At 38.2% G+C, this 22,155-nt stretch overlaps 1 protein-coding gene across 7 annotated transcripts in view; it reads left to right on the forward strand.

Annotated features, from left to right (window-relative positions):
- Dop1R2 (dopamine receptor 2) overlaps nucleotides 1-22,155 on the forward strand; it is an 85,147-nt gene that overhangs the window by 24,870 nt on the left and 38,122 nt on the right. For 5 of the 7 annotated variants that reach the window (XR_006259920.1, XM_043411361.1, XM_043411365.1 and 2 more), the window contains one exon: nucleotides 6,866-9,041. Coding sequence is in view for 6 of the 7 variants with exons in the window: in XM_043411361.1 (XP_043267296.1) it covers nucleotides 7,837-9,041 (1,205 nt within the window). In the remaining variant the exon portion in view is untranslated. Of the gene's footprint in view, nucleotides 1-1,133; nucleotides 1,326-6,865; nucleotides 9,042-22,155 lie in introns of those variants that run through there. The other 2 variants (XM_043411362.1, XM_043411363.1) reach the window with 2 other exon arrangements.

The following is a 22,155-nucleotide window of genomic DNA, read 5'->3' on the forward strand; positions in this document are numbered from 1 at the left end:
AGCCATCCAACCGCCTTCGTTTACCCCGTGCTAACTCGACCTGCTACCCCTCTTCTATCATCTTCGTTCTCTTTCTTTTTCACTCTCCGATCATCCGACTATCGGGCAAGCCGGCCGAATACCCGATCGGGGCTCTGCGAGTTTATTATTTGATCAAGTTTAACGGCTGAACGCGCGTCTATAGATCCGATGGTCGATGCTCGTTATACTCGTTTCCCGGTCGCCCTCGAGACACCCACCCCCGTTGTTCCTTCTTTTCTTTCGTCTCCAAAACACGTACTCTCTCTCTCTCTCTCTCTCTCTCTCTCTCTCTCTCTCTCTCTCTCTCTCTCTCTCTCTCTCTCTCTCTCTCTCCCTCCCTCCCTCCCTCCCTCCCTCCCTCCCTTTCTAAGCATTACAACTTTTAATGTTCTCAGAAACAGCTTTATATTTTTGAACTATTTTCTCACTCGATTCCGTTGGCTCGTTCTGCTTGCAATAGAGTTCTTGAAAAAATTTTTATTCCTCATCACCGTACTATTATATATAATTTCCGTAATTCAAAAACTCATCTCATCTCCTACACTAACCGTTTTCAAACCAGTTTTGTACACCTATCTCGTCGACCTAGAGGGGAGGGGGGGGAGGGGGCATCCTCCAGCCTGAGAGTTGCATGCGGATGCTCATGCTTTGCACTGGAGCTTTTCTCCCTGGACTGTTTTTGCTGACTACTTTGTTTTACCTTCGTTTTTGCGCTCCTTATATGTCGCATTCTATCTTAAACAGCTATTATTACTATTATTATTATCACTTCCGCGCTTGATGACTCAGTACTACTTTTGTTATTTATGCTACACTATTCTTACTTACTTAGTTTACGCCATATCATGCTCTGTTGTACTCAATAATTTTATGTTTATCTTCATTGTTATAATTTCATACTGCATATCTCATATTGTATTTTATTATTATTTGTTCTATATTTTCTATCATGTTATGCTATTTTCTTTTGTATTCTTTTGTTTTATTTTATGTTATAACTTATTTCACATGATTCTCATGTCGCCGTAAACTTTTGTACAGCTTCAACTGCGGCGCTGAATTGGTATTTCACAATTTGCCCATAGGATTCAATATCCGCGGATAAATAAACGCATCATCATCATTATCTCCCCCCCCCCCCCCCAGGACAAACAACGTGGTGCCTTGTTCGGAGCGAATCAAAACAGATGGTGTGTAAAAATAAAAAAAACAATTGAAAACGCAATGTGTGGAATTTGAGTGAGGGAATAATGGTCATCGACATTAACACCTGCCAATAGATACTGGTCAAACATTATTTCTATGTAAGTAAATATTGTCCTTACAGATATCATAAGGTATGTTCGCGCTGGCTGAACTTTCCGCACTATTCTGTATGTGTAGTGAGTCGCAACTCACGAAAGTGCAGAAGCTTCAGCCAGCGCGGACAGACCTATAGTCATTCTTTTATTCGTAGTAATAATTGAGTAGTATATTATTTGATATGCGAACAACACCATAGCCGAGTAAATTCAGCGCGGCGGTGATCAAAATGAAGAAAGCGAAGGTATCCTCTTGTTTAGTTGTTGTCTCGTGTCTTCAGCGTCTTTCGCAGATATCCTAATTTGATTATCAAATTTTTTGCACTCTCCATCGTCCGGTTGACACATTCATACACTCGACGACAAACTTCGGTCCTTATGCAACATCTAAAATTCCAAACAAACTTCTTCTTCCCATATAGGCGTTTCACCCTCGCATCGCAGTGCCACGCATATTATTCCGGTTAGTGCTTTGACACGCGAATCAGATTTATAAGTGATGACTTTCAAAATACTCGTAAATGGATTTATTCATCAAACGAGTACCCATATCAAAGATAAAATGCCGCAAGATCATTTTCCGAAAAAGCGTATAGCATTACGCATTCGAATGATATGTCGGATCGATGATTCTGGATTTAATGAGATTTTTAGGTAATCCGTTGATCGCCAGAATGACAAATGGATGGATTGACGAGCACATTTCGTGTGATAAATCATTGTGATTCGAATTGACGCGCGATTCGAGCCGCGTTAAAATGTCGGCATGAAAAGTTCATAATTTGCCGGAGGAAGCTTGAGAGACCCGCTAGTCCCAGGACTCGAATGCAGTTTCACGTAGCCATATCAGTTTCGACATCTTAGGCACGAGGCTATTGTTGCGCCCGGTCGGTTCCCGCGGGTATATATCGATATAACGCACGTGTGCGAGCGACAAACCTGATATCAAAAGAGGTTGCTTGTGCTTTGTATTTGTACACGTCGGTATCACGCGTCCATTCGCATTCTTGCTTGTCTCAACAGGTATAAAGTACTTGTCAAATTGTGTGCATGCGCATGTGCATGTGCTTGACGGCAAAGGCAAGTGTATTCGCAAAAGGGGTCAAACGACGTCGTTTAATCGGTTCAATCATGGTACATGTATACGCGCGAGCCACTATTATAATACCATTAGCAGAGCTTTCCTCCGAAAGCGATTGTCCTCTTCGCCGCCTGTCCCTTTCCCAAGCAATGCAATATATTACCAAATTTATTGAATAAAATCGCAAGCGAAACGGTATAGTATAAGAGTTGATCAAGATCCAATAAGATTTCACATAAGCCACCGACTTTGTGGAGCCACCATCGCCTTCACCATCATTTTCACGTCAGATTCTATCAACTTTTTCTTATTCCACTTTTCGTATTACTCCACGTGTTGGCACAAGCTTACAATCAGTATCCGAAACTAAAAATCGTTGTGGCTCTAATGTATAGATGAGTTTGCCTTCTGTTGTCCCCTTGTCGTTTCATCCGCTGTTCAACCATGTGAAATAACATCAATTACGATGAGCCAGCGGAATCATCGTGGCGGTAAATCTTGGCTCTATCATGCAACTCTCTTATCGCACTAGACGTATCTTTATCGCACACATGATAATTGTCATCAACATCAATATTGATCATTTATTTATTGGCAAACTTACATTTTATAGGCAGGCCAATCGCTCTGATAATGCTCAGTTCAAATTTCGAATTACGATTAAATTGGAATCACCGGAGATTCGTATTTCAAAAGTTGGAAGATTCGTATAATCGTGAGTTAAGATGAAGGTAGAGAAAAGCGAATGCTTATTTTTCATATTCGCAGCTCGGGAACGCAGACGCAGGAAATGATTCTTTAAGACTCGTGATGTCGCTCAGTATTTCATAAAGTGATGCGTTGTAGACCTCAACTTTTATACTCCAATAACGCACGAAGTGGAAAGGCTTATATGTATTTATAATAATTAAAGCTCGTGTTCCGGTCGATCGCCTTTTTGCATCCGCGTGCTTTGCTCCGCCCTTGCCGGTGGGGCATTATTATGCGGAAAAAAAACGATATTTTTTTTTACTTTGCATCCAGTCGAAAAAGGTGATCCAAGGTGAAAAAAAAGAATCCCAGAAGGAAAGCTCACCAAAAAATTTTTTCGAATTGCGGTTTGCGTTTGAAAATTTTCTATAAGAATAACTCAGGAAATGATTGAGACCTCTGATCATTGTATCATAACTCTTCAGGAAAAAATCACACAAAAACGACAATGATATGTTTTCATAGAAAATCGATTCCCCTACAAAAATAAGCCCTCATGAACATTCTGCTTGGAGCAACCATTCTGGTGCTATCATATTTTGAAGTTGGATCGATAGAAAAAAAAATTTTCATAATACTATTGAAATCAAATTTTTCGTTTCACAAACAAACTTCACGGAACTTTTTCGTAGAAAATTACTTGCTCTATCAGAAAATTGTTATTATTATTCGAATTTTATAATTTGAATAAAATTAATTATTTTTATAATTTATATATTTTTATATTTATATTTTATAATTAGAACAAATTTAAATACTGCTTCTTCGGCCAATATCCGTGCTGCTACCTGGCTCCAGTATGTGGTAGCTTGTAGTGCAAACTTTTTAACACTAACTTCACGAAAGGGAAACACAGCAACATTTTCCGCCGCGTCCCATCCATTGTTTAGAAATGTTGCTATACGTTCTCAGAGAGCTTGAAGTATCGGCAATTTATTATTCCTGTTCATGTTCCGATTAGTGACAAAAATCGAGAACAACGTCAGAAAATAAATCCAAATCCTCAGATAAACTTGTATATTTAGTTGGTTTGGAAAGCGCCGGATTCTTTGGAAAAAAATTACCTACAAATAGACAGGTTTTATCTGTATTTTTTCACCGCCATCGATCTCTCGGATTAACAGTAAAAAATGTGCAATGTTTTCATGTTGTAGGATGTGCAACCAAGACACGATTATAAAGAATTTTTGGAGCCCGCGTGCATTTTCTTGGTTGGTACAGAGCGAGATGTGCACGTTAAACGTTCGGGCGCTATGCATTATGCACGATGGACGGTGAAAGTAATTCATTCTTTAAAAATATTCATTTTAGAGAACAATTCGTCCTGTCCGAGAAAAAAAACGGTCTTCGGAAAATATGCATATTAGTTGTCATGTTTTTATATCGAGGCGTGGTTTCGATCTTCTTGTGCTATTTCTGCTCCGAATCAAGATCTGGAACTGATGCAAAATTTGATCCGTTATGGCGAAGTGAATCCTATCGTATCAGATGCAGCTTTTAAGAAAATAGTAAGTCACTTGTGGTATTTAAATGAGAAGGTCATTTTTTGTCATTTTTTGACAATGCCGTGCCGGTGAGCGTGAAGGTTAAAATATTGCAAGCACTGCAATCTCGAGCAAAATAAAAAATTCAAGCTAGTAATCATTGAAAAAAGTGATTACAAAACGTTGCTTTCAAAGGATATAAGCGATTTCGTCACACAAGAATCCTTATTTCTTTTCAACCAATTTAATTTACCTCATGACTTTCTGAGGGTAAATATGGACTTATGGCCTAAAAATGCCAGTTATTTAAGCTGCTCAGATTTTTAAAAAAATTGAAAAGTCGTCAATGACGTGGCTGAATGTGGCATCGCTTTGATAGAAGCCTACAACGGCTCATTGACTAAAAACGAAGAGCAGTTACAATATTTATTGAAAATAGTGCAAGCTCATCGTCAAAAATACTCCAATTGCAATAAAGGCACACTTAAAAATAGCAATGGGTATTATTAAATTTTACTCCGTGTAAGCAAAAGGGTTAATAACCCTCGTTTGTAATTTTATGTATGATACCGGTCGAAAAAAAATCATGGCAAAAAGTAAAGGCTTTTCAAACTCGATTATTGATAAATGTCGTTGCTTTTATTATTCCTTTTCATACCCAATTGTAATGAAAACGAGATGGAAAGTTTATATTTAAGAGTTTCTTAGTGGAAATCATTGTTATCTTATGGAAACCAAGCACGAAACATGTTTACAATAATTTGATGAAAATCATAAAAATAAGTATTTTATTTTTATTACCAGTGTATGGCATTTTGCCTTTTTACAATCCCCTCTTCCCTTATTCCACTCTCCCCCCCCCCTCCCCCCGCCATTGCGACGGCAGCCGACTTACTTCCCATTGTATCGCATTTGCCAAGGGCGAAGGGAAACTGCAGAAAACCTTGCCGATACAGCCGGTACTTGGTTTATCCCCTCGGGTGGCAGTGCGAACACGCTCAAGCGCCTCCACCAGAGATGCTCAATCATGCACCTCTTTTACTGTGGTACGTTGCGCCAGTCAGTACACGGCTAGGGGGCCATCCGCACGATGAGAACCGTCCACGGGAGGCCTCCAAAGCCGTAACACCGACCGTACACATATCACATAGAAGTAGGCCATGGATTCATAGAGGTGGAGAGTCCGAACCATCCGGGATCACAGCAGAAAACACTTGAAAATATTTTTCAATTTTCATTGGTGTCTTGGCCGGAATTCGAATCCGGGACTTGCGAATTGCGGACGCGAGTCCTTGTCCATCGGACCAACCGCTCTCCCATAAAAATAATTAATTTTATTCAAATTATAAAATTCGAATAATAATAACAATTTTCTGATAGAGCAAGTAATTTTCTACGAAAAAATTCCGAGAAGTTTGTTTGTGAAACGAAAAATTTGATTTCAATAGTATTCTGAAAATTTTTTTTTCTATCGATCCAACTTCAAAGGGTGATAGCACCAGAATGGTTGCTCCAAGTTGAATGTTCATGAGGACTTTTTTTTGTAGGGGAATCGATTTTCTATGAAAACATATCATTGTCATTTTTGTGTGATTTTTTCCTGAAGAGTTATGATACAATGATCAGAGGTCTGAATCATTTCCTGAGTTATTCTTATAGAAAATTTTCAAACGCAAACCGCAATTCGAAAAAATTTTTTGGTGAGCTCGCCTTCTGGCATTCTTTTTTTTCACGTTTTTCGGCTGGATGCAAAGGAAAAAAAATATCGTTTTTTCCGCACACCATAATATACAGGAGAGTATGGGGCAAAATGGCCCACTTACGGAATTTAACGAATTTTGTCAGTTAGCACATGGTCATTTACTTATTTCTATGTCTCAAAAATGACTCCACCTCCTTATTTCTCGAATTTGGGAAAAAAAATTTTGGGGCAAAGTGGCCACCCTCTCAAATGCGGTGAAAATCGATAATTGTTACTTCTCGTTAATAGGATGGATCAGTCGGTAACCTTACTTGGAATTTTCGAAATCGAAATTCTTTGACACAGTTTGACCGATTAAAAAAAGGCTCTGTATTATAGAACCATACGACCAATGTTACCGCGACGACAGAAAAATTAAAAAAAAAATGATCATTCGCGAGAGCTGCGAAACATTGTTGAATTGCTGCTTAAAAAAATTTCTACCATTTTTCAAAATGTATTTCATCATTAATTTATATTGTTGCAGATGAAATACAGTTGATCTTCCGATAAAAATGGGCTGGTGATAATGAATTTCGCAATGGACGATTGGACACGACGATATAGTTGTTCACTACGCACACGAACGAATATGACGATAAAATCATCGGACTAAAAGTTATTACGAGTATCGATTGGTAAAAAAATCTAAAGTGCACTTATACAAGCGTATAAATGAATTCGATGCATATCGTCGCTGTTGATATACGGGATCGTAAAAATCTGCTATTACGACTTGTCCCTAAAGTCGATGCAATTGCATGTGCTAGGCGGTCGATATTCCGATAAAATAATTTAGGGATAGTTTTTATTAAATTAATCATCGTCGTTTTTTTGTAAGCCTGCATGGACGCTGCGTCGATTAAATCCGATGGAACCTGTTGGCGGGGGGAGGGTGGTATATGTATCGGATTTTAAGAAGAGAGGCTAAACGACGACACTGGATTCTCCGAGAGCCTCGCGGACTTTCGATGCTTCAATCGTGTTGGCCCATTTCGAAATGCAATTTACCCGCGGATGATTAACAGCATTACCGACACGAACTCCTGGCGGTACTCGATGAAAATGGTGGTAGTGCTTATCGGTCCGTTCCATCCGAATGAGAAGAATCCGTAAAAAAATTGAGTGAAAATCGTACAAGGTTAAAAAATAGCGAGACTGAAAATTTTTTATCAGTAAAAGTGCATGGGAAATCGTCGAAACCTGATAAGAAGAACCCGGCGGCAAAAAACACGCTCCGGCAAAGAAAAAATTTATTTCGTTTGCGTATTTTCGAAATTATCGAAATACGCTATTGAACGAAATGATGTGACAACAAAAAGCAAGTCCATCGAGATAGGAAGCGCGCGAGCACATGAAGAATAAGCCAGATAAAAGAGAGAGAGAGAGAGAGAGAGAGCAGGGAGGAGAAAAGCAGCGGTGTTGGGGATATAATTCGACGCAAGTCGAGGGAAGAACATGTCGATCAACGACAGTGCCATATACCTCCTTAATTGGGACGATACTTCATTATTGGCTCGTGATTTGAACAAATCCTTCTATAACACGAGTTATAACGAAAGAAACGAAACATCGGATGACTTTTGGGATCTGGCTGGTGATCGAGCTTGTCTCGCAGCGCTTCTATTATTGTTTTCCATGGTTACGGTATTCGGCAATATGCTAGTAATATTCGCGGTATTCAGAGAACGTTATCTGCATACAGCTACGAATTATTTCATAACGTCCCTGGCATTCGCCGATTGTTTGGTCGGCCTGGTGGTAATGCCGTTCAGCGCGATCTACGAAGTACTGGAAAATCGTTGGTTATTCACGACCGATTGGTGCGACGTGTGGCGTTCGCTCGATGTATTATTCTCAACCGCATCGATACTGAACCTCTGCGTCATAAGCTTGGATCGGTATTGGGCGATAACTGATCCTTTCACTTATCCAACGAGAATGAGCCGTAAAAGAGCATTCATGCTGATTGCTGTAGTATGGATATGTTCGAGCGCCATATCCTTTCCTGCGATCGCGTGGTGGCGCGCCGTCAGAACCGAACAAGTGCCAAAAGACAAATGTCCGTTTACCGATCATCTCGGTTATCTCATATTCTCGTCGACTATTAGCTTCTACCTGCCGCTCTTCGTAATGGTTTACACTTACTACAGGATATACAGAGCTGCTGTTATACAAACGAGGAGCTTAAAACTCGGTACGAAGCAAGTCATGATGGCATCTGGTGAGCTTGAGCTGACTCTCAGAATTCATCGCGGTGGCGCTACCAATACTGATGCAAGGCATCTCTTTCGTACTGCATCAAGTACACCCGAAGATCTTCAGGATCTCGAGGAGCCTCTCACCGCAATTCATAACAATGGTCTTACGAGAATGCCCTCTACGAGAATAAACAGCAAACAACATCTTGGCAAGAATTTTTCATTGTCGAGGAAACTCGCAAAGTTTGCTAAAGAGAAAAAAGCAGCTAAAACATTGGGCATCGTCATGGGGGTCTTTATCGTCTGTTGGCTACCTTTTTTCGTGGTCAACCTGCTCTCCGGTTTCTGCAGCAGATGTATATGGCAAGAAGAAATCGTCTCAGCAGCCGTTACGTGGCTCGGATGGATCAACAGCGGTATGAATCCCGTCATCTACGCTTGTTGGAGCCGAGATTTCAGACGGTAAGTCACCATTTTTTCCTTTCCTTATCTCTTCTCTTTAGTATTTCTTTACGCATATATCGCATTCTCAATCCGCGCATCACGCCACAGCAGATCGATGTCAAATCGATCTGCTATCGATCTGAATCCTTTTTGATGTGGCAGAGAAAAAAGGCTCCTCGACATCGGTTGGACCCCTTCCTTTTTCCTTTCCTTCCTTCCTCCCTCCCTTCTCTCAGGCTCTTGCCTAATTTAATTCTTGCCCAACGATGCGGATAATTTAGCTTTATTCCGGGGGATAGAAGAAAGAAACGGCAGGGATCGGAGTTAAGAGCAGGGGGCGTCCACTTATAGGAGAATAACGTTACGGAATTACGGCGGGGCAAGAGCGAATCGACGGAGGTTTTTTTCCGTCTGATGGGGCGCGAGCAATTGAGAGGAAAAACCATTTTTTCCCCAATGTTTTCGTACGAACAAAATAAAAGACGAAAGAACGAGGACGAAGAAAATTTGGCGTCAGAAACGGTTCACTCCCCTCGCGGGTGATGGGATGCTTCCACATCGCGAGTTTCGATGGAATGAATGCGTAAACGGAAGAAGAGGCCGACAATAAAGTACATATATAGTTAAGCTATGGATCAGACAATCTTAATCTTTGCCAAGGATGAATAACTCCATCGGGATACCGCGAATCTCGGTTCATCCTCTTTTATACTTGACCCCTTATACTTGAGCTGCGCTTCTTCGACGCCGCTCCTCCCATTTCTATAACTGATTTGCCTATCGACTTTTGCTCATGCGACTAAGAATCACGATTGAGTAACGCGATAACGCCCTTGTTTAATCGTCTTTGAGCCAATATTATTACATACAATTCATTTCCCATAGGTTCAAATTCCTTGTATTAATTTGCCGATTTCTCTTCAAATGAGATTTTTTTTTACCGCGTCTGCTGTGCTTATTGGGGAAGCAATTATGTTTCGAGCAGTATTATTATGATACGTCTGCGCGCACATAATTTGCTGCTGCTGCACATGAATAGTACGTGGTACAGTAATGTCTGCCGAATTGAGTATCTGACCACCAAATAGAGAGCACCATTGTCCTCGCTACGCGGGTCGATTGATCAATTCGAAAAGTTGTCAAGCCGTCGTTCATATGCCTACACTACTAACGTGGATCATCCTGTCCGATTCTATAGCGATGAACAAGTCAATTATGATTCCAACTTGTTCGCGAGGAGCTCGATGGGCTCTAAATTGTTATTGACCTTTGTTTTTTTTTTTAAATAATCATTACTAATCATTACCAATTAGCAATCATCAAGCAGTTCATGAAACAATAAAGGTTTCTCTTTTTATTGAATGATAAATGAATAAATACGCAGCCTGCTCATTGCGGTCGTCAACTTTTTCACGTGGTCATTCTATATGAGCGGGATGATCGGTTATTCAAAACGAGTGTCAAACGTAAAATGTCGACAATAATGACCGAAGATCGCGTCTTGCATCTTATCGTTATAGAGGACGGATTAAAATTAGGGATGAAGGAAAATACGCCGGTGTAATACATATTCAGGGTGAGGTAGAAAAAGTGTTACAGAGCAATAGCACTGAATGCAATCGCATCCAAAAATGTTTCAGACAAAAGTTTAATTATTCGAGAAGGTCTTCATACCAGACCCACCCTATTTGTTTATCGGTGGAGGCGCTTTGAAGACTTGAAAGTCAACTATATTTTTTTCTTTTATCGAAAACTATATTTTATGTAGCGTAATATGGTAGAATATCGAATTCTGAGTAAAAAGATATTTATACCTTTATTGGCCATAAACTTAATACGTACCGAAAAATTTAACTTTTAAACTTGTAAACACTTGGTTGATCGCTGTTTTCATTTCGGCGTATTCTTTTTTTTTCATGTCATCAGGCGTGGTAGGTGCTATCACCATTACGCGTTCTTTGACAAAACCCCATAAGAAGTAGATCCGGTGAATGCATGTTTCGCTTATTTACATTTCCTTTCATTGTGAAGTTAGATTAGTCAGAAAAGAGCACATGGCTCGAAAATGGGATATCCATGCGCCTTTTTCTACGAATTCAATTATAGAAATTGATGCGATTTAGGATATCATTGCTGTACAAATCCTTATGTAATGACATACGATGCGAATGGAACTTAATTGTGTTGATGTAAGATTCTTAATACAAATCGCTAACTAATTCCACTCTCTCGTTCCATTTTTCTGCTACTCGCATGTGGATTTAGTGCAGTAAAAGTTAAGATAGTACCCGTATTATTTTCATTAACAATCGGTCGACGTCTGACTCGTGTTTGTTTTACTGTGCCGAAGCGACAGAAATGGTTAACTAATATCGCTTAAAGGCCATGTGCGATTTTCGTTGCCTATCCGGATAACGACGAGTTGCGTACAAATCTTGGGCTTTTCTATCATTTTTACGGCATTCACCCAGCACTGCATCAACAAAACAGCGATCAACCAAGTGTTTACAAGTTTACAAGTTAAAAAGTGAAATTGCTCGGTACCTATTAGGTTTATAGCCAGTAAAGGTATAAATACTTTTTTACTCAGAATTCGATACTCTACCATATTACGCTACATAAAATATACAGTTTTCCATAAAAAAAATTAAAAAAAACAGTTGATCTTCAAATCTTTGAAGCGCCTCCGCCGTTAAACAAATAGGGTGGTTTGGTATGACGACCTTCTCGAACGATGAAACTTTCCTCTGAAACATTTCTGGATGTGATCAATATGTTCAGTGCTATTGCTCTGTAATACTTTATCTGTCTCAACCCTGTATACGTTACATCGAGCCAAAACGACTCCAATATCGGAGAACCAGTAATCTCATTCTCAGGATAAATGTCTTGTCACGTCCCGCGTGTGATTTCAATATACGCGGTTCGTGACGACGGCCTCCTCTGACAACTGCGCGACTTGACAACGGAGCGTCCTTGAGTGCGACCTCTGTGCATTGCCTCGTGTCGCCGCTGGCCGGAAGCCCTCGGAATCCGCCCGATCAGCATCGCCTGATCGCGAGTTCGAGGGACCTATCCATGGGAACGACTAAAGTGCTGAGATGTTGAAAACTCCGTCATGACGATCGCTTTCGAGCTCTCGTCGCCGTGGCGAGGATTTTTGTACATTAGTTCCGTTTGATCTTCACTGACACTCGGTCGTCCACGTGGATAACTCCGTAGGTTAGCAACTCGCGGCGGTTTAGTAAATCCTGAAAGATCGGTGAAACTGCATAGAGACCGTAAGCCTAACCTCCGATAACAAACGCGAAGTGAGCAACACACTGCCCCTTGCCTCACGGACGTTCTATTGCCGAGTCTTGCAGACTTTTGCGTGCACCCTCTATTAAGTTATTTCTCAATTTGTTATTCTTTCTAAAATCAAGTTAATTCTGTGTATGTGTGTGAACCGCGCGTCAAACGAAGGCGCGGTTATTGTGTGCGGAGCGGAACGGGAGAATTGTTCCCGTTCGTGTGAAAGAGTAAGTGGGAGTAAATGTTAATTCACGGTTCCGTCTTCAAAATTGTACCTCGAGTCATTCAAATTGTAAACCTTTTTGTATCTTTCCTTTTCGCATACTTTTCACATATATTTCTGTTCTCGTCGAACCTTCTGTTTCTATGTCAATAAATCTAATTTCCCGGTTAATAATTAGTTGAGCGACCCAATCTCCTGCTTCGGGGCCCGTACGGGACCATATAGGCACCTTTTCGTTATTTCTTAAATTATTTCGATACTTAATCACTTCAATATTGCAATATTTCGGTTATTCCCATAATTATCCAATTATTTTAATTTCATTAAGACCAAACAAAATATCTACTAAATATTTCACATTTCAAAAATCCTACACTTTGTCTAGGTTGGTGGCAGTAAAAACTAAGTAAATTTCCCGATTACGTTCGTCCCTTCTGGACGTAACAGTCTATAACTTATAATATTTTCCGAAATGCTATAGTTAATTAATTTTTAAAGAAACAAATTTTGAAAATTTTCGAAAACAATTAGAAACGCTATCGCTCCGGTAAAGAGTCTCTGCCGCGACTCTAGATCCGCGCGTCTATTCACTACTATGTATTGTGACTGAAATTTTCCCAACTTGTCACAAAATTAAATTTTTCCGCTCATACTGTTTTATAATTTCGACAGAAGGTTCTCGTGGGCACCGGTCACCGAAGTGACACAGTATGATCGGAGGAAAATGATAGTTTGCCGGTTTGGCTTGCAGCGGGAAAGGTGGGGTGATCCGGAGAATAATTGACAAGAGCACACACTTGAAATAAAGAATTGTCAGTTTATTATTCTGAAGTCGCTTTCTAACAAATTTTTAACAATGTCTGAGCAGTTAATCATGCTTAACAAAAAAAAAAGAAAATAATAAATTCATCGCGAGGAGAATTTACCGGGAAAAATCACGAATTAAACCGAAAGACGAGGAAAAAGTCGCGAATCCACAATCACACCATATTCACACACTCGATCGGGGACCTACACTCATAATCTATCCCGAACCCGTATTTTCTGTCACGGTTCTACTTGTGGTCAGAAATTCGTTAAAGATGGAATTTTGCTGTTAATAACATTTTCAGGAGTGAATAAAACACCGAGTCCCCGCACTGAGAAAAAAATGATGTTGATTCAATAACATTGATTTTATTGAAGAAAAAATAATTGATTCAAATCTAATGTTTTTTTGATCGAAATTAATGAAATATTGCTTCAAATAAAATGTGATTGTTGTCAATAGCACGATGATATTGAAATTTTTCAATGATTCAATCAGACATTTTGTCTATTGAATAATATATGTAGATGAATTAATAAAATATTTAGTTGTTTCAAAAAGTATATGATTTTGAATTCGAACATATGATGCAAAAAAATATGTTATTGGAATAACAACACATGCATGATTCAATCAAGTAAATAGCTCTAATCAGGTTTGAAATACATTGTTTCTTGGATCCAATAAATATTTTCATTGCATTGATTCATTATTTAATTCATTTGATAAACCAAGTAATCAATTTTTCGATACCATTATTCATTTGCTGATCAAAATGATTATTCTCGAGATTTTTGAACCACACAGAGGTTGCAGAAAACTCATCCAATTTTTTTTTCAATTTGTTTGTTTTTTTTTTAAATAAAAAAGCTATTTGTATGAGATTTCTGAACAGTTACCGCGTAAACGTTTGAGTGGTAATTTTCTGTAATAAACTTATGCGATTTTTGTCCGCCATATTGGATCTGTCGATTCGAATTTTAAAAATCGGATATTGGGTTCGTTATCAGCGATCCCAAAACCCGCAAAAACACATTTCAGGTCAATTGGGTTGATTTCAAGAGTCATCGAGCGATGGCATACGGAGCGCCGAGTGGCGAAAATTCGAACTAAAAATCGAAAATTTTGGATTACGTCGTGAATCGATTCACTAGGCGAACAAAAAAAATATTTAAAAAATAAATTGAATTTACCTGGTTCCGGCTGTGGTCCCTTTCCGAACATTAAATAAATCTCACCAACACAATAAATATACAAAGATATGATGCGGTTAGCTTGCGCTCTGACGCCAGTGACAAACTATATTATATTGAAAATTATCTGAACGATTACCATAACAAAAGGGAACACGGCCGGAATTGCACTACTTTCACCGCACGTTTTGAAATATTTTATTCGCGATTTCGATGACAACTCGCAGAGAAATCCAGTAAACGGCAAACTTAGTGTCTAACACTGGTCCGCAGCCATTTATTTGACACTGTGAGTTATGGATACCGGGTTCTGCCTGCTAACCACAGGTTCGCTAGTCTTGATATCGGTAAAAGCGAACTAGCAATACTGTCGGTAAAGTGAAATTCGGGAAAATAACAATCCGTCGATCTCTGAATTTTTTCAGAGTCTCACGACGCCCTTTGAAAAAAAATTTCTTTTCGGTCATTTCACGAGTGTCTCATTCAATTCAGAATCGTTTGGCTTTGAAACGTGTTTCAATCTCAAGATTCGAATCTCAAGATTTTTTCAAAGTCCCACGACTCCCGTTGAAAAAATTTTTTTTCCGGTCTCCACACGTAGGGGAGTATGGGGCAAAGTGGCCCACTTAACGAATTTAATGAGTTTTGTCGGTTAGCACATGGTCATTTTACTTATTTTTATGTCCCAAAAATGATTCCACCTCCTTATTTCTCGAAATTTGAAGGTAGGTACCCTCCTTCGATGGGATGAAAAAAGAATTAATTAGTCGGAATACTTCGATAAATGTTGCCATTACCAGTGGCAAAAGCCCGTTCTTATCGGGCAAATCGTGGGAAAACCGCCATTATCACGAGTCCGTCGTATCGCGCAAATCTAGTGAGTAAGAAAAAAGAGATCATCAAAAAAGAAAAATTCTTGTCTACGGCGGACGCTGCTTGTATTTTCTGCGATCAACTTTATTCGTATTCCTCCGAAAACTGGATTCGCTGCGAAATATGCCTAAAATGAGCGCACACCTTGTGTGCAGGTGTTGATGAAGATGAAGTCCATTATAAATGCGATTTTTGTTTGTCAATCAAAATAAAATAGATATTTATTAGTAATTCCCAAAATATGATTCTGCCTCAAATAGCTATCAATTTCTCAAAAAACATAGAATTTTCACTAATCCTGTGCCCCGCCAGAAATCGGAATTGCGTGAGTGGCCACTTTGCCTCAGAATTCAAAAATGCCCCAAAAAAGTGGGTGGCCACTTTGCCTCATGTTCCCCTATGTCTCATTCGATTCAGAATCGAATGAAATGTGTTTCAAGCCCATCGTGGGAGGACATTTTTTCGATTTGTACAATTTTCGAAAAATGGGACTCTGATGAAAGTTAGAGATTCGAGGACTTAGAAATTTTTCGAAATTTGCATAAATCGAAAAAATGTCCTCCCACGATGGGCTTGAAACACGTTTCATTCGATTCTGAATCGAATGAGACACACGTGAAATGACCGAAAAAAAAAACTTTCAAAGGGAGTCGTGGGACTTAGAAAAAAACCATGAGCGGACTACGACGACGGGTTGAGATTGTGCTTGTTGCACTGGATACGATACGAAAGCAACAGCTGCTCGGTCGCTGTCCTTGTCGCACGCATTTGGTTCGGAGTCAGCTGTCAAGATCTATATCCTGCAATACCAGCATCGGTTTTTCACTTCAGTTGAAATGTTTACCGCTACGCGCGCTGGTATCGATTTTTGACTAGTTTAGGCTTTTTCCACGTGAGGCGCTACCCTCGATTTTGACTCTTAAAAAAATTATCGAAAAATCATCATTGAATTTTGAAAATTCAACATCGGATTCGTCATCAGCGACCCTAATATCCCCAAGTGACAAGTTTCAGATCAATTGGACCGATTTTTGAAAAGTCGTCCGTTGTATTAGATACGCCATTTTTAATTTTGAAAATTTGTAATTAAATTCATAATCAGCGACCCCAAAAAGTTTTGAGTAACAATTTTCATCAAAATTGGAGTAGACGAAACATTTGTGACTAAAAGAGTTAAGTTGCAACTTATATAATGCCTTTTTGAGTTTATATCTAACAAGGTCCTGGTAGTCTAGTGGATAGCGTGCGTACTTAGAAAGTTGTAGGTAGGTAGGTAGGTAGATCGATATCGAATCTCCATTGCAGGTAGGAATTTTTCTTTGATTAAAATGGTTCCAGATATGTACCATATGTATAACTGTGATGATCATCACGGGCAGTGAAAGTAGTTTTGGGTTAAATAATTCAATTTTTTTTTAATTTATTGATCCTTTTTTTCAGTGTACATTTATGATGCTGAAAACCACAAACGATATAGAAGCGATTCCATATTTACTTTATTTATATGAATCTAAGATTCATTCGACTATTCGTTTAATTGCACTAATTAAATGAACTTTTCTCTCAATAGTATATTCATTCCACTGGTTTACAGAATTAATAAATTGTACTACTTATGTGATCCATCTAAAGACAGAAATTATCATATCAAATACACGTTTATTCGATTTGATAATTGATTGAAGTATATATAATATAGTGTGAACTTCATATTTACTGATTTGAAATAAATATTCATTTCAATCAATCTAATATACGCTTGTTTCAGTGTTCGGCATTACCGTACCGAATGCAGATTCTGTTCTTATGAGCAATTATTTTGTTCGATTAATAATATCAAGTATTCGGACAAGAACATCTGCTATTTAGTGAAAAAAATATGTAGTTTAATGAACTACATTTTCCAATATATTCATTTAATTGTACCGATCTTACATTTCGGTGGCATTATTGAATTACAGATTTAATTGAATACATGCTATATTTTTTTGAATCAATTACTTTTTTTTCTCAGTGCGATATTCGGTTACTCAGCCGAGTTATCTCCCGTCGCGTACGCAAGAAACCCCGATCCACGCACTCTTTCTCACTCGTACTCTCTCACACCTATTCCCGACCGTTTCCCACGACTTTTCACGAACAATTATTACGCCAAATTTGAGATGTTCGCGTGCGGTCACACAATCCGCGTTTCACCGATTTTACGGTTATATAATTTCGGAATCTTATTTCAAGCTATCGGAACGCAGATTATGAAGACCAATCAACACGTAGCGGAGACACCACCATGACCACAGATTTCTCGAGTTGTTCTCGGTAAATGATTGATCTCTTATTAAGGTAAAGGATCAGTCGACTAACCTCACCTCGAATTTTCGAAATGAAAATTCTCCGCTGTCGTTTGACTAATCAAAAAAAGGCTGTGTCAGCGGACGCGGAAAGATGGCAAAAATACGCTGACAGGGGCTTTTTTTTATTGATCAAACCGTGTCGCAGATATTCAATTTCAAAAATTGCAGCTATCTCTCTCGCACTCACGGTGGCGAGATAGCGACTGCTCGATTACCTTAACTCCCAACAGCCCGCAGGGCTAAAAAGACGGGAGTTATGCGTTTCACTGCGATCAGTGGGTGGGCGGATATTCCTTTGTCGCCAGTTTTCTCGAAAACGGTGAGAGTTGTCTTGACCAATTTTTGACATAATATTCTATATATGCCGGACAGTGTTCTTATTTGTAGTATGTCAAGATTCATCGTAAACTTTATTTTATTTAACTTTAAAAACTTTGACGTTACACATCGTTTAAACATATCGCAATATGACCATATTTCGATCATCGACTACTTCACACCATTGTATGTTGCTATTTTCACTTCAAACTTTTTCAAGGGTAGGGTCGTCCCAACTCGACAGTGGCGGCCAAGTGGCCAAGTATGTAAACTCTACACTATATACAGCGATATATCCATGGATATATAATTCGCGATCGTACAACGGTGGAGAATATTTATATATAATATAAAGTTTACACACTTGGCCACTTGGCCACTGTCGAGTTGAGACATAGTTGTGACCTTATGGTTTTCCAATATAAAAAAATGTCAAACAACCAAGAGAGGGTTTTTATGAAATAAAAAAAATGAAGCTACATCGGAAATAAAAAAAAAACTGGAAACAAAATGAATACATTTTTTAAGGAGGGTGGATAGCGACGATACAATGTTGCCATGCTAAACCACGTTAAATACATTAAAAATTTCAAAATGATAAGAATTTAATAAAATTTGGTGAACACATTCTTTAGTGCCAATTTTGACAATACAAATTTTTTAAGATTTTTTCGTCTGTACAGTTATCGAGTAATTGATCACTAAAGTTCACGGATATAAGCATAGCGTTTCCATATATATAGGTATACATTCCGGGCATAAGAAATCTGCTTTAATGCGTAATTATTCGATAACTAAGCAGAAGAAAATGGTGAAGAACATTATCACCAAATTTGATCAATTTCTTATTATTTTGACGAATGTAGCCATCCTCCTTAATTTATTTTTCACTTTATCCTTTGAACAATAAAAAAAAATAAATATTAGAAAAAAACAACAATATAAAAAGGATATATGTGTTTCCAGAAAATACTTTATCTTCAAATTCCTTTACTTAAGAAAATAGAAATAAACTTTGAACAAAATGTTTTGAAAATAGAAGTAAATATTAAACAGAATGTTTTAAAAAAACATTGTTAAAAAACTTTAAACAACATGTTTCAAATATAACTTTAAACAAAATGTTTCAAAAAACATTAAAAAAACCCCCTGTCTGAAAAATCGTATAGCATATTGAAAATAAAATGAAGTCGAGAAAAAAATAAATGTTAGAAAAAAACATTGAATAAGATATAATGGGGACTTTGAAAAGTATGAAATAAAATATTTTAAAAAAACGAAATGTTTCAAAAATAACTTTAAATAAAATGTTTTAAAAAAACATTTAAACAACTCCCGACTGAAAAATCGTACAGCGTATTGAAAATAAAATGAAGTGGAGAAAAAAAATGAATTTTAGAAAAAAACAACATTGTAAAAAAAATCTGCGTTTCCAGAACATGATTTATCTTCAAACTCTTTTTCTTAAGAAAATATAAAGAAGTAAACTTTAAAAAGACTGAAATAGAATAGATTAAATATAATTAATAAGATAGATAAAAAACCATTTAATTGTTAAGTACTACTCCTTCGAGATTCGATTCCTATGGTTAATATTGATTGATGGTAGGTAAGTCATTTACATACAAAAATAAAAATTTTATTATAATTTTCAAAGTTGAATGATTGTACAAAGAATGAAGGTGATAATAAAAAAATGTAATCTTACAAACAACTGAAATATGTTATAAACATAATGGAATTTAATATTTGTCGGGAGATGTTTCTAGTTCTTGTTCAATGATTTGATCAAAGACTTCTCCCGACAAATATTAAATTCCATTATGTTATTGTATCATATTTTATTTGTTTGTGAGATTACATTTTTTTATTATCACTTTCATTCTTTGTACAATCATTCAACTTTGAAAATTATAATAATAGTACATTGTGTAACAAGGAGGCAAAGTGTTCGGTTTTTTTATTTAAAAAATTTTTTTTAAAATATATTAAAAAAAAGGTCAACTCCTTGGAGTTAAAAGTGGTGTTTTATGTACTCCCCCACCACTAATCTACTTCAACAGTCGGTAAAACACTTACTTTCCGTACCGCCGGCAGGCTCGAAAAGCGAGGAAAGCGTGGTTGCGTTATATAAAATTTTTATTTTTGTATATAAATGACTTACCTACCATCAATCAATATTAACCATAGGAATCGAATCTCGAAGGAGTAGTACAATGTTGTTTTTTTCTAACATTCATTTTTTTTCTCCACTTCATTTTATTTTCAATACGCTGTACGATTTTTTAATCTTCTCGTTTCGGGAAGGAAGCGAAAATAACAACGCTATTCTCTCTGTGCGCGTGGGCGGAGCCAAAAATCTAATACTACTGCACTAATAGTATTAGTGTATTCATGCATACTGCCAACGCCACCATAAAGAGGGCTCCGGCATTTTTGGAGGAATACAGAACTATACGTATACACGACACACGCTCACTTTCAAAGTAGTATGTGATACGGCAGTCCAGAGGCCAGGAGAGAGCGCCTCTACCGAGGCCCCTCCGAAAGGAAAGAAGAAGAAGAAGAAGAAGAAATAATTCCAAGCGAGAGTTCACCGAACGACACGAATAATGAAAGATTGAAATTACGGGGTGCCAAAGCTCTCGGGATCGCACGTCTAGTCCGCTCAATACTTCACGAAAATCTGAGGATATCGATCCTCGTTACGCGGCGCGTTACCACCCCTCTTTCCCCATTCTCATAATTTCGTTAGTCGGGTGACAGGTGCGTCGCGTCAATTACTAAATTAGGCGTTAGACGAGGGCCCGATATATCGCGGGAATAATTATTTGTCTTGTTCTAATAACGACAGCCTCTAGCCTAATTATTATTTCTATGGCGATTGTGTGGTTTTGGTGTGGTGTAATTAAGTTGGTGCATACGAGCCCTGCTCGAAGTATGCCGACGATTTGAATGTTCCCCTCCTCTTCGAAATCTTTCCTTCGTTCTATTTGCTCGAGAAACGGCCAAATGTATGAACCCTGCTCGAAATGCAATTGTATAACGACGATTGGCCTTCCCTCGGATCCCAATTCTAATCTTTCGGGAATTATTGGCATGAAATTATACAAAATAAACAAAATTGCGTGATGAATTATGAGTTCCTTTCCGTAATCTTTATCCTAAAATCTTTACGTAGCTGATGCATGGCCGAAGTATCGAGCAAAATAGACGGGAAAGCGTTCCACTCGACAACTGTGAGAGGCAATCGGTGCTTATGCAGAAAATTTGTAAGGATAAGAGAGATGGGGACGATGCAAGTTCGATAAAAGCCGCACCGAGTGTTACGAAATTAGTTGGAAACTATTCTCAATTCAATTCACAGGAGTGCGAAATACGGTCGTAGATCTGAACGGAGGAGTTTGGTGAGCGCGCGTGGTGCATGTGCACTATTCGTGGCGCACCCGAGTACAAGTGGAACAAGATGAATTCCATTCCGCCGCGTCAACTTTTATCATTCAACACTACACTCTGTTCCTCCCCCCCCCCCCCCTTTACCCCTCCCCCTCGCGTGCTCGGTTGCGACTATCGAAATTCAAATGCTTTCATTTTCATCTGCCGCAATGGGTAACTATTTGAAAATATCACCTCTCGTCTTGCATGTTGAAATTCTCTTCTGATAATTTCCGCAGTCGTCGTAATTCCTCAATGTTCAAAACTGGCTCTCATGTTTGTGATAAAATTGGTGCAGTACTTTTTGTGGTCGTTCAACGAGCATGTAAACGTTCTCACCGACATCCCTTCACCTTATTGTTGCAACAGTGTGAAATTACTATTTATTTAATTTCAAAAGGCAATATAATTCAAATTATACATATTCTTTCATGACCAGTAGTTTATTCAAATCGATATCAATTAATTTGTTGTACTCGATTGATCGCAGATTTTTTTCAATTATTTTTAAAATCGTTTTTGCGCGCGCACACACACACACATTCAGATCAATACTCATTCTTCAGTGCATTTATATATTATATTTATATCACATCGATGTCGATGAATTTTCTTTGGTGACTTTGCCTAGTATAAT

The sequence above is a fragment of the Venturia canescens genome, chromosome 2, assembly GCF_019457755.1.
Source record: "Venturia canescens isolate UGA chromosome 2, ASM1945775v1, whole genome shotgun sequence".
Lineage (NCBI taxonomy): Eukaryota > Metazoa > Arthropoda > Insecta > Hymenoptera > Ichneumonidae > Venturia > Venturia canescens.